The sequence below is a fragment of the Meles meles genome, chromosome 20, assembly GCF_922984935.1.
Source record: "Meles meles chromosome 20, mMelMel3.1 paternal haplotype, whole genome shotgun sequence".
In the NCBI taxonomy this organism is placed as follows: Eukaryota; Metazoa; Chordata; class Mammalia; order Carnivora; family Mustelidae; genus Meles; species Meles meles.
The window spans coordinates 57143010-57155495 of NC_060085.1; the positions used below are offsets into that span (position 1 = coordinate 57143010).

Below are 12486 nucleotides of genomic sequence, written 5' to 3' on the forward strand. Positions count from 1 at the left end.
CAGCAAGAGGAGCCTCTGAACCTGCGCTGGTCTCCCAACTGGCCGGCCACAAAATGGGCAATAGAAGGGTTGCTACTTGTTCTGGACCCAGGCCCCAGAACCCTGTGTGCTTTTTTCATTCACCCGGAGCCCCGTTTCTGGGATGAGAACAAGCCAGGGCAAACCAGCTTGAAGAGGTCAGAGAGCAGAGAGCAGAGACAAACCATCCTGGCAGAGGCCGCCCCACACCCACCAGCCCCAGCAGAGCTGCCAGCCGACCACAGACACTCACAAGCAAGAGCCCAGCTGCCATCCCTCAATCCCAGCTCAGGACAGCAGAGCCTGGCTGCCCCATGCACTTGGCAGTGATAATGAGAGTCTACTGTGTGGTGGCTTGCTGCTCAGGTTACCATGGCAATAGATCATTCACACCATGACCAAGGTGTGTCCCGAGCACAAGGACTGGCACAGGTTTGGCAAGAGAGCCAGAAAGACCAGGTGGCAGCCCCATGCCGTGTTGGTGGGAGCATGGCCAGACTTGCTGGGGAACCCTTGGCCAAAATCGGGGACGGGGAGAATTAAACACACTAACACCTGGTGTTAACGAAAACCACTCCGAGACACCATCTTCCCCCTCCAAGGCTGGCCACGGCGAGAACATTTTGTAGCACCCTGCTTCATTTTCTCCTTAGCGCCCAGCACCATCTCACGTAGATTTTACACATTTGTGGGACTGACTGCGTGCTTCCCACGCCTGCCAGGGTGGACGCTCCATGAGGGATGGGAATTGCATCGGTTTTGAATACGGTGCTGCGCCCCCAGCACTTGGAATAACGCAATAAATACTTGTTGAATAGTGAGGAAAATACATTCTCACATATTACGGGTATGAGCCAAAATCTGGCACAGCTTTCAAAGGAGGACAAGCTGACAACCGCAGAAGGGATCAACATGCTGAGCACTCAGCACACCGGAGCCAGCAATCATCCAAGCTTGGTTCTAGCAGGTGCACAGAAACATGCTTCCTGATGGTCCTAGGCCGGAAACAACCCCAGCACCCCTTCGCAGGAGAATGAACAACAAAACTGGGGTCCATCCCTATGACAGAGCACCTCTCAGCGATCAAAAGGACCAGCCACAGTGCGGGTAACATGGCCAACCTCAGAAGCCAGATGTGACAGAGAACAGACACTCTGGTTCCCTTCAGAAAACTCCAGGAACAGAAAACTAACATCTGCTGTTAGAAGTCAGGGCAGTGGTTCCCTAGGACAGGCACTGAGGGGGTGACCTGGCTTGTGATCTGAGTGCCTGTCCCATGGGTGTGTTCCATTTGTGAAAATGTGTGACTGAGTTGTATGCTTCTGGTAAGTTCTATTGATTATACTTCAATGAGTTCACAAAAAATATATAAAGAAATGTACACGCATACTGACCCAGCACTCTGTACCAGGGCACAGCATAAAGATATTCACTTAGAACACTGCTTTTTAACAGCAAAAGGCTAGTAACAACTAGAACACCTGTCAGTAGGGACCAAAAAGAAAAGCCAGAACACGGGGACAGTGACATGCTGGCTGGTAAGGGAACTCTCCGCATAAAGATAAGGAGGAATCCCAAGATATGTCGTCAGAGAAAAAAGCACAGGGCAGAAGGGTGTGCATAAAATGCTGTATTTGTGGATTGACCGGTGGTTCTCAAGTGTGGTCCCAGGCCCTGGAGGGTCCCTGAGGTCTTTCCAGGCATCCAGGAGATCAGCACTATTTTCAGAACCACACGACAACATCAGTTGCCTTCCTCATGCTTCTTCTCCCACAAGCATACGGCAGCGTCTTCCAGAAACAACACGGCATTGGGGCGATGTCATCACTTTAATGGCTAATGGAACGTGTGCTTGTGTGTTTTGTGTTTTCTAGAATTTTTTAAAGGAAGCTCATGACAGATGATCAACATCGCAAGTCAGAAAAATGCAAATCAGAACCAACCACTTCGCAGACACTAGGATGGCTATACTCAAAAAGGCTCGACAGCAAGGGGTGCCTGGGGGGTTCAGTCTGCTAAACGTCCGACTTGATTTCGGCTCAGGTCATGATCTCAGGGTCGTGAGATGGAGCCAGGCATCCGGCTCTGCCCTGGAGCTCTAAGCATGGAGCCTGCTTACGATTCTCTTCCACTCTCGTCCTCTGTCCCTCCCCTCCTCGGGGGGAAGAAAAAAAGACAAAGGCAGACAGTAGTAAGTGTTGGCGAGGATGTGGAAAAGTTAGAACCTCGTGCACTGCCGACAAGAGTGCCAAATGGTGCGGCTGCTGGGGAAAACAGTCTGGTAGCTCATCTGGTGATTAAACATGCAGTCACCACGTGACCCAGCAGCTCTACCCCCAGGAATATTACCGAGAGCAACAGAAACCTCTGTCCACACAAAAGCACGCACACGAGTGTCAGTATCAGCGGTCCTCGTGATGGCCAGAAGGCGCGAACACTTCAATCGTCGGTGGACGAATGGGTGAAAAACAAAGTGCATCCACCCCACAGAAAGCTACTCCGTCAGAGAAAGGCGCAGAGTAGTGACGCCTGCCACAATGAGGATGAACCTGGAAGCATTATGCTAAGTGACAGAAGACAGTCCCCGAAGACGACCTCCTACATGACTTCGTGTCCAGGAATGTCCAGAATATATGACTCCACAGAGACAGTGAGGAGCTTGGTGGTGGCTGGGGCCTGGAGAAGGAGGAAAGGAGAAGTGGCTGCTACCAGGTGTGGGATTTCTTTTGGGGGTGATGACAATGTTCTAAAATTGGGCGCCCAGTGATGTCAGTACAACTCTGATAAAAGCTACTGAATTATACACATGGGGGGGGGGGGCTTTATAGTACGTGACTGTATCTCAGTAAACCTATTTTGAAAGAGAAAGAGAGGGAGGGAAGGAGGAAGGAAGCATGGAAGGAAGGGTGAGGGAAGGAGGGAGAGAGGGTGGGAGGGAGAGAGGAGAAAAGAAAAGAAAAGAAGAAAAATAAAAAAGATAACATCGTTTTAGAGAAACCTACCACAGGCCTAGCCTTGGCCCCTGCCCCATTTCTTCCAAGTGCTCTATGGTCTGGAGCAGGTAAACACAGGGAGGGCCCAGTAGGGCCACTCAGACCCACTCATGCCTCCAGGTCCCCTGTGAGAGCCATGAGCCCACCCCTCCACTGGAAGCCTCCATCCCCCTGCCTGGCTCTCCTGTGACCTCCAGAAAAGCCCCCCCCCCAACAGATGCCAGTTTCTCTTCCATAAAATAGAACGACCACATAGACCACAGGGTAAAAACTCCATGTGCCGACAGGTACCCCCAGTACAGGACACAACCCAGCTGCCAACCAGGGCCATTCCGCTGGCGAAACCGAGGACAGCCAGCCCCGCAGAACACGGAGCACCTACGCAGTCAAAAGGGCGGGAGCCTCCACTCAGCAACCCTGATGGCCAGCAGCACACAGGCCAGTTGTGCCCACAACTGCCAATTTTCCAGGAAAGACTGAGAGCTGCACTTTACATGAAATCTTCTAATTTCAAAATAGTCACAGCAAAATTCTACTACTTACAATGCTGCTCTGCAGAAAGAAGCTAGCAGGTGGACGGAGGAGAGCAGCGTGTGCCGAACAGGACAGCAGGCCCAAGTGCGGGTGACACTGGCCCGTGTCCTCGCTCCATGCATGCTCGCTCTCACTGCAGCCTCGGGCACTCGCAACCGCGCCATTTCGCCAGTAAGGAAATGGGGGCTCAGAGGCGTAACGTCCTGGGCCCCAGGTCATACAACGAGCAAGTGGGGGGCTTCAGACCGGGGTCTTACTGTGGATGTGGGGAGCCAGGACCCCGGTTTGCCTGTCTTATTGCTCTCCACAGGGCCCACCCAGCCCGAAACAGAGTCATAGACCCCATTTCCAGCCCCCGTGGTTGGGGGTGAACCGAGGAAGGGCTGGCCAGGCCCTCCTGTGAGCTTTCCTGCCACAGCCTCCACAGGCTGCCTCCATCCCCTGCCTGCTCCAGGAGCCTGGGGCTCTAGTAGGAGGCGATTCTGTTGCATGGGTTGGGGGCTCAGGTGTCCAGAATCCCAGCCTGGTTCCCTTAGGCCCCACACAAGTTAAAATCTCCCACAGGCCAAGACTGGAAAAGAGAGGGCAGGATCAGCAAGGATCCTCTGGGGAATGAGGAGAGGAGAATCTGGGCAAGTCCCTCTCTCCTGTGTCCCAGGAGCCACAGCCTGGTGATTCTGGGGGGTGAGGGGGGGTGGAGGCACTGGAAGTGGTGCTGGAAACCCACAGATGGTGGGGAGGCCCACTGCTAGTCCTTTGTTCTCCTGCAGCACTCCTTCTGGGAGTCACCAGATAAGATCATACTGGCCTCCTGCCTTACAACTTCAATGGCTCCCTGCTGCTTTTGGGACAAAGACCCAAATCTTCATCTTGAGGATCAACACCATTGTGGCCCCTACACCCTCCCCAGCCTCATACCAACCCCACAGCCTCCTTTCAATCTAATTCACTCCCTCCAGCTACAGGGTCCTTGCATGTGCTGTGTCCTCTGCCTGGAGCACTGTCCCCTCTCTGCTTGCCACCTGCCATCCAGTCAACAAGACCTCATGCTCAAACATCACCTCCCCCAGGAAGCCTTCCCTGATCCCCAGAAGTCAGATCCCTGAGAGACAGGTTTAGATAGCATACCCACCTCCTTTCTCAGCCCTGGTCATGGCTCAGAACATCACATCCATGTGACTACCGGGCTATCTCCCCCACTAACCCGTGAGCTCCCCGAGGGCAGGGACTGTGCTGGGCTTTGTTCCACACTGCACATTTGGCCACTGTCATAGCCCACACACACCAGGCACTCGGAAATGACAGGGATGAAGACCCGAAGAAATACGAGGGAAACCTGCATCCACCACTCCCCACACGTGTGTCCTCAGACAAGGGACCTGATTCCTCTGCTGTAAACCAAGGAGGTGGTGGTGAGGATTAAAGGGGTTAATTATCACAGCATGCTTATAATGGTGCTCGCGCCAGACGCAAGACGACAATGTCTGCACTTAGTACAGTTGAGTTTTAAAGTTTCTCTGTTAACCAGAATGTCAGAGGATCCAAGGACCCCTGCCCTGCAGAACCTGGTTATGTGAGGGTCCCGAGGAAGGGGGCCCCTTTCCTGCCACATGGTCTGGGGGGTCCACAGAGGTCAGCTGGAGCCTTTCCCAGGAAGGAGAAACTCCGCCTTCCCAAGGGCCAACCCTGCCCCAGGGCTCCCTCCCTTGGGGCCCAGCAGTCCCCTGGTTCCCTTGGCCATGCCAGCCCAGTGGCAGAAGGGGAGGGCATGCTCACAAAGCCCCCTGAGTGACAACAGACTTCGGACCCCTTCTCCCCAGCCCAGGGAGCCAGGCATGTGGCTTCCATTAGGCCACATCTGGACACGCTCAGAGGCAGCCAGGATCGCTGGCACAGCTCCGGCTCAGAGACAAGACCCCCACTCCAGCCAGTCCTGGGGCAATGGCTGGAAACCTCCTTCTCCAGGCCCCAGGGCTGCCATGGCAACATAGCTGGGGGTCATTTCCGGCTCCACAGTCCTCTCCGCCGGCCCTACTGGCAAGCAGGGCAGAGCTACCTCCCCAGCTCCTCTGCACTGAGGGCCCCTCCATCACTTGGGATGCCCCTGCCCTTCCCCCCAGAAGGTCCCCACTTCCCAAAGGATGCTCCATCAGGCCCCTGGCCCCCACCCATCCGGCTTCCCACCACCCACACTTCCTGGGCAGCGTGTACTGCCTTATGGCCATGAAGAAATCTGTGTGTGTGCCTATCCACTGAACACCCTCCTGCCCCCAGGAGACCTCAGGAAGGGAGAGGCTGCGCTGGCCTCATTCACAGGCACAGCCCCCAGTGCAGAGAGGGTGGGCCACAGACATCTGTTGAGGAAATAAACAGGTAGAATGAGAGTGGAGGGTGACAACCAGTGGCTAACATTTTTAATTACTCAGCAAGGGCTAAGCAAACTGCCAAGCACTGGACATGAATCAGCTTCTCTCTTGAAGACATCCCCACGAAGCAGGGGCCTACCCGTTGCTGATGGATGGAGGAAAGGAGGCACAGAATGGTAAGCCACTAGCCTGAGTTGTACAGGGAGTGGAGCAGAGCTCATGAGCTGGCGGGGGATGGCTGGTCCCAGGGTGAGGAGGGGAGGAAAGATGGACGGGGGTGGTCAGTGGCAGGCCAGCCCCTTGTTTATCTGGCTAGGACAAGTTCCCCCTGCTCCCAACTTCCCACACCTTCCTTTCCTCACACACCAAAAAATGCAGCTGCCTGTCCGTGCCCTGCTAATTATCTCCGGGCTTTGCGTGTGCTGGGCCCTCTGCCAGGACAGCCCTTGGATGGGAGAGGGGACACCCCATCAGAGGCCCCTGCCCCGAGGCAGCCCTCATCAAAGGCCACACCCCAAGATCCATTTGAGAAAGCACAGGGCAAAGGAGGGAAAAAAAAACAAACAAACAAAAACAAAACAGAAAAACCTAGGGCTCCTGAGAACAAAGTAAGTCTCCAAGATTCCAAAGGCCTGGAACCACAGAGAGGCCTCTGGAGCGAGAGGCGGGGGTGGGGGGTGGGGGTTGTGTCTATTTTGGAACCCCTCAGAGGCAGCAACCCAAACACGCTGCGTGCGCCATACTCCAAAGCCAGGCCTACAAGCTCTCCCCGGGCACACATGTACTTCATTACAGCTCCCCCCACCCCATGCAGGCTCCCCACATCCTGTAGGCTCAGGGCTGGGTAAGGAGGAGCCCACTGAAGCCCACTGCCCTGGATCCAGCCCACCGACTACCACTGTGTGACCTGGGGACAAAAGCCACACCTCTCTGACCTTGATGCGCTCCGTTTTCAAGAAGGACCCCCACCTCCACAGCTTGTAGGAAGGATCAGAAATGGGGTCTGGCACCTAGGAGATGCTCATTCGGCAAAGGAGTTCTGTGCCCCACTCACCATGATGAGGCTGGAAGGAGAACCGTCTGGGCTGGGTCGGGGGAGCTGATCCTCCCACCAGGTCAGGAGGAGCCTGCAGTCTCACCCCTCCCTACATGTGCACAGGCTTTGCACACAGTCTATGCCCAATGAGGGCTGGAGTACTTGACTGATGGGAAAAACGGGGCCTAGGCCAGTTAAGAGACCTGTCCAAGGCCATAGAGCTGTGGGCAGCAGCAGCAAGGTAGGTATATGGGAATGTTGCAGAAATCCCAGATCCCCCTCATTACCACCCCCCACACACACACACCACCCAGACATCCCTCCCTCACAGCCCCAGTCTGTAGACATGGTCCATGGGGGTCCAATTCTGCCTCCCCAGGGCCCACTAGGGCCCAGTCACAGTTAGTGCCTAATGAAGATTTATAGTGAAGGTTTAGGTATGAGATTGAACAAGACACAGACTCTCAGCTATGGGGAGGGATGTCTAGACGACCGGACAACTGCTTAGGGTACCTCAGAGGTGAGGCAGGGAGCTGGAGAAGGTTGGTGGTGAGGGCATCAGACAAGGCATGAAGATTCAGGGAAGCCTTCCTAGAGGAGGTGCTGCCTGAGCTGGCTGGGAACAGTGTGAGCAAACAGGTGGAAGAAAAGGGATATGTCGGTGTACGGTGGTCATAGGATGGCAAGGAAGCTAGGATGAGAAAGGATAAGCCCCCACTGGTTCACTCGTTTATTTACCTGATATTTACCGAGCACCAACTGTGTTGTGAGGCTCTGCCAGAGGCCGTTAGGCATAGCAGAGAAGATGACAGATGTGGTCCCTCCATTCACGGCACTACCATTCTACTAGGGATGACAAGATTAAGCGAGTCAGCTACAGGCTACCCTATGAGGTATTGCTAGGAGGACTTAAAGCAGGATAAGAGCTGTTTTAACTGGGTGCTCAGAGAAGGCCTCTCTGGGGAGGTGACCTGGAAAAGAGAGCTATAGAGGGAAGGAATGAGCCACATGGACACCTCAGAGAGCATTTCAAGAGGAGGTGTAAAGTGCAAAGGCCCCGGGGCTCGTGGGTACCTGAAAGGGGCTAGGAAACCAGTGCTAAGCAGGTCAGTAGGGACTGAGTTTAGGCCCCACTTCCAACTTCGTATGTTAAAACCCAAATCGGCGGGAGGTGGTCAGTTAAGCATCTGCCTTTGGCTCAGGTCATGATCCCAGGGACCTGGGATGGAACTCTGCACCGGGTTCCCTGCTCAATGGGGACTCTTCTTCTCCCTCTCCTTCTACCCCTCCCCAGCCCCGCTCATGCACTCTCTCTCAAATAAATAAATAAATTTTTTTAAAAAACAACCTCATAGGGATGGTATGTGGAGATCAACCTTTGGGGATATAATTAGGCCATGAGGGTGGATCCCTCATGAAGGGATTAGTGCCCTTCCAAGAAGAGACACAAGAAAACTTGCTCCTTCTCTGTGTATCTCAGTGAGATGCACCCTCATCTCTCAGGCAAGGACATAATGAGCAGATGGCCACCTGCAAACCAGGAAGCGGGCTCGCACCAGACCCCAGGTCTGCCGGCACCTTGATCGTGGCCTTCCCAGCCTCCAGAACTGTGAGAAATAAATGCTTGTGGGGTAAGCCTCCCAGTCTATGGCATTTTTGTAAAAGCAGTCAGAACAGACTAAGAGAAGGGTGATGGAGAGGTGGTCCAGGAGGTCACAGGCTGACCGGGGCAGAGCCTGTGGTCCTGGAGAGAGCTTTGGCTTCTATGCTGAGTAGGTGGGAGCCCTGGCAGGTGCAGCACAGAACAGGGACAAGAACGACGTGTGTGTTAATGGGACCCCTGGCTGGCGTGCAGGGCAGCCCTGGTCCTAGGCTCTCACAAGGAGCACCCAGGAGAGACCATGTCCCCTCTGCTGTCAGCTCAGAGACCAAGAACAGAGCCATGACCCGAGGCTACTGTCAGGAGCGGGTGGATGGAGCTGGACCAGATCTGTGAAACTTCTCACTTCCTTCCAGGGCACCCATGGACCCCAATGGTCCCCACCTGCACCTGAGCTGGAACCTTCCTTGAGGAACTCTAGCCCTGAGAAGGTATACCTAAGAGGCCTTCAACCACAGCCCCACCAGGTAGCCCAGCACCTTCCACAACAGGGACCTCGCCCTTACCGGCCGTTCTATCCCCAGGAGTGCAGCCGGGGAGAAAGCACCATCTCAGTGCCCCCTGCCCTATAGTGTGGGGGTTGGGCTGACCGTGGGTAGCCTGGCCCCACAGACTCAGCTTCCCTGGACCCAGGCAACTGTGCAGAGCTGGGGGCCCTGACAGGGCCCTGAGGCTGTCTTTCCCTGGGCTAGTGCCCCTGGAGGAACTAGAATGGGTTCTTACCTTCATGGTCACCTCTGGGGATAGAATGAACAGAGTTGGGGTCTGTGTCCTCCTCTGGCTGAGAATGGGGCAGAACCGGTGGCTGCTTGGGCACTTCCTGTGTGGGTGGGACCCAGGCTGCCTCTTGGGGAGATAGGATCAGCATGGTGTGGATGCTGGGCTTCGTTGTGCCCCCAGGAGAGTTCGGTGTGCCCTGTGATGGGGGGACACTGGCCGTGCTTGACCCCAGAACAGGCACGGCTCCCTCCTGCCCGGCACTGTCAGGGGTGGCCTGGGCTTCCGGGATTAAGTTCTCTTCAGGTCCTGCCCTCGCCTCTGCCTTGTCCTCTTGGACAGGGAGACCAGGCCCAGTTGGGCCTGGAATGGCTGGTTCATCCAGCCCCCTGGGGCCACCAGCTGCCGGCTGCTCCCTGATGACCAATTCCTCAGTCTTCTCTGGCCCTTCGCCCTGGCTGTCCTCTGTCACTCTCCTGGCTTGCATGGGGGCTGGGGGGCCCAGGGCAGCAGCCGCCGTGGGCCTAGGGAGGGCAGCCGGCCAGGGGGTGGCCTGGAGGGCAAAGGATGGCTGGCTGCCACCTCCCAGAGCGGCCGGGCCCCCAGCACCTGCCTGGAGCTCGCCCGCTAGGGCCGCTGCAGCTTCCGCCTCAACCACCTCCTGGTCGTAGCTGTAGGGGTCTTCATAGTGTCGTTCGGGGTCCCCCTCCTCCGTGTCGGAGAAGTTTCCTGCAGCAGCCACAGGCACGGCTCCGGCATCCCCATGGCAGCCAGGGAGCTGGTAGCAGATGAGCTCGCCCCCTGTGTCAGGACAGTGGCAGGCCCGGCAGGGCGGCAGGTGGACAGTGTGGCCGGCGGCATACTTGCGCCCAGCGTGGATGCAGCCCACCTGGCCGCACTGCGGGCAGCTGTCGGCCGCCACCACGGCTTCAATGCAGTTGGGGGGCAGCTCCGGGCACAGCATGAACTGGCAGCTGATCTTGCCACCGCCCGGTGGGCAGGAACACTCGGTGCTGCCGAAGTCCACGAAGTAGGACTGGCCGGCGGGCACGCGTCCACGCACGAAGCCGCCCTGCAGGCAGTCGTAGTACTGGTAGCCCTCGCATGCACAGCCCTGCTGCACGCACACAGCGCAGCAGGCGCCCGGCTCCAGCGCCTCCTCGATGCAGTTCTCCAGCGGCGGGCACTCAACGCCCGTGCAGTCCTGCCTCGGGGCCGCTGCACCAGCACTCGGGCCCAGGGCCAGGGCCACGGCCAAGACCACAGCCAGCCAGGCTGCCATAGGCTCCCGGGGCCGCGCCATGCTCCCACAGCCGGCCCAAGGGCTGCCTTGAGTTGAACTGCCTCCTCTGCTACAAGGCCCTGCAGGAACAGGAAAGAAAAGATGTCAGCGCCCCTGGGGGGCCTGCATGTGTGCACCCGTGCCAGCACACACACGCGGCTGGACAGTGCCCCCCCAGTACAGCACACGCGCACGGCTGGACAGCACCTTCAGTAGAGCACACGCACACGGCTGGACGGTGTCCCCCCGCACCGGACGGCATGTGTGCACGCTCCTGGGCACATCTACTCAGATGCACTGCCATCGCTCACGTGCCCCAGGTGTTGGCGCACAGTCATTAACGTGGCCCCAACTTGGGGATGCTGACCCCTCCCCACCCTCTCCTGCCTTCTGACACAGGCCCTTTGACTGGGAGCCTCCTGCCCACGTCCCCACAGCATCCCCCCATAGGCACCCCTGCACCCTCACTCAGTCACACTCATTCAGGGCACATGTCTGGTCTCTCACACCCTTGGTGACAGACACCGTGGTCCCTCACGTACACAACTACACACGCTGTCTCACTCACAGGCTCATCCACGTGCCAGGACGTCACAGGGGGTCACACACACACACAACCACCCAAACGATTTCTCTCCCCGCCGAAGTCCCACTCGATCCCCAGCCATCCACTGAAAGGCTGGGCTGCCAGCCAGAGGATATGGTCAAGTAGATGATGGGCAGGAACAAACCCCTCCGAGGCCACGGCGCAGCCAGCCAAGCCCCCCACCAGAGGGCTCAAAGGGGCTCAAAGCCCTCAAAGGGGCTTCCTGCCAATGTCCTCAGCTCCCTCCATGAACATTACCACCATTCCCACAATTTTTCTAGATACCTGCTCTCCTTAACACCCCACCCCCTATGTTCTCTCCACTCTCCCCCAGGAACAGCTCTCCACTCTCTGCCCATTCTCTTTGTTTCCTTGGGCCCACCCCAGACCCAGCCTCACCTCCCATCTGCCCTGGGAGATGCCCTCCCTGCCCTCCACAACCCCACTCAGCTCTTCGTCTGCAAAGCCCATGTGACCTGAGAGCAGCTGACCCCAAAAGCCATGGCCCAGAGCCCCGTGGAGGCTTCTCTGCTCCAGCAAGGAAAGGTCCCCGATCCCAGTGAGAACTACCCTCACCCTGCCCTCCCTTCCCAGACACCGGCTACTTCTCCACCCACCGCAGTGAGGCTGAGCTATTGTTTGCAGTGGCTTTGCTAAAATTGTCTGGCTTTCTGAAAAAGAGGGGGAAGAAAAAACAATAAAGTGGCTTCTCTAGCATTTTAAGTACTTGTCATTTTAAACCTCTAAATATAATAATTTCAACCATTTCAACATTCAAACAATGTAACAATAACTTCATAAAAAGTTTCTGAGAAGAGGAGAGAGGGAGCAGGGAGCAGAGTCACCACTGTGTCTAGAGGAAAGCGGCTTCAGGCTGAAGCATCCACCCCGCCCCCACCCCCTCCCCCAGGCAATGCCCAGAACAGGGCTAGCAGGCGGGACTGGAGTGGAGTGCAAGGACCTGAGTCAACGGGGGCAGTGACAGTGACTCAGCATCCAGCACAGCCAGACAAGGAGGTCGGCCTCTGCCAGTCAGTCAACCAGAACGGACTGAACAGGTCCCATGTGCCAGGCACCTCTAGAATTGGGGAGGTTCTCAAAAAGATAGCTCCACGGCCATTCCACCACTGCAGAGTCTCTGATGTGGGGAGGCAGGTAATACACCCACAGCAATGCGGCAGATGACTGAATACCCGGCAGTAACAAGGACAATGGAGAAATAAATGACAGAAAGCAAGGAAGTGACTGGGGCTGCGGGAAAACCCATTTTAGCCAGGGTGGTCAAGCAAGGCTT

At 56.5% G+C, this 12486-nt stretch overlaps 1 protein-coding gene across 3 annotated transcripts in view; it reads right to left on the bottom strand.

The window, feature by feature from the left end:
* Positions 1-12486, bottom strand: part of FBLN2 (fibulin 2) — a 91177-nt gene that overhangs the window by 47234 nt on the left and 31457 nt on the right. For 2 of the 3 annotated variants that reach the window (XM_045992118.1, XM_045992116.1), the window contains exon 2: positions 9331-10686. In XM_045992118.1, coding sequence (XP_045848074.1) covers positions 9331-10627 — 1297 coding nt within the window. In that variant the 5' untranslated portion in view covers positions 10628-10686. Of the gene's footprint in view, positions 1-9330; positions 10687-11809; positions 11830-12486 lie in introns of those variants that run through there. The other variant, XM_045992117.1, reaches the window with a different exon arrangement.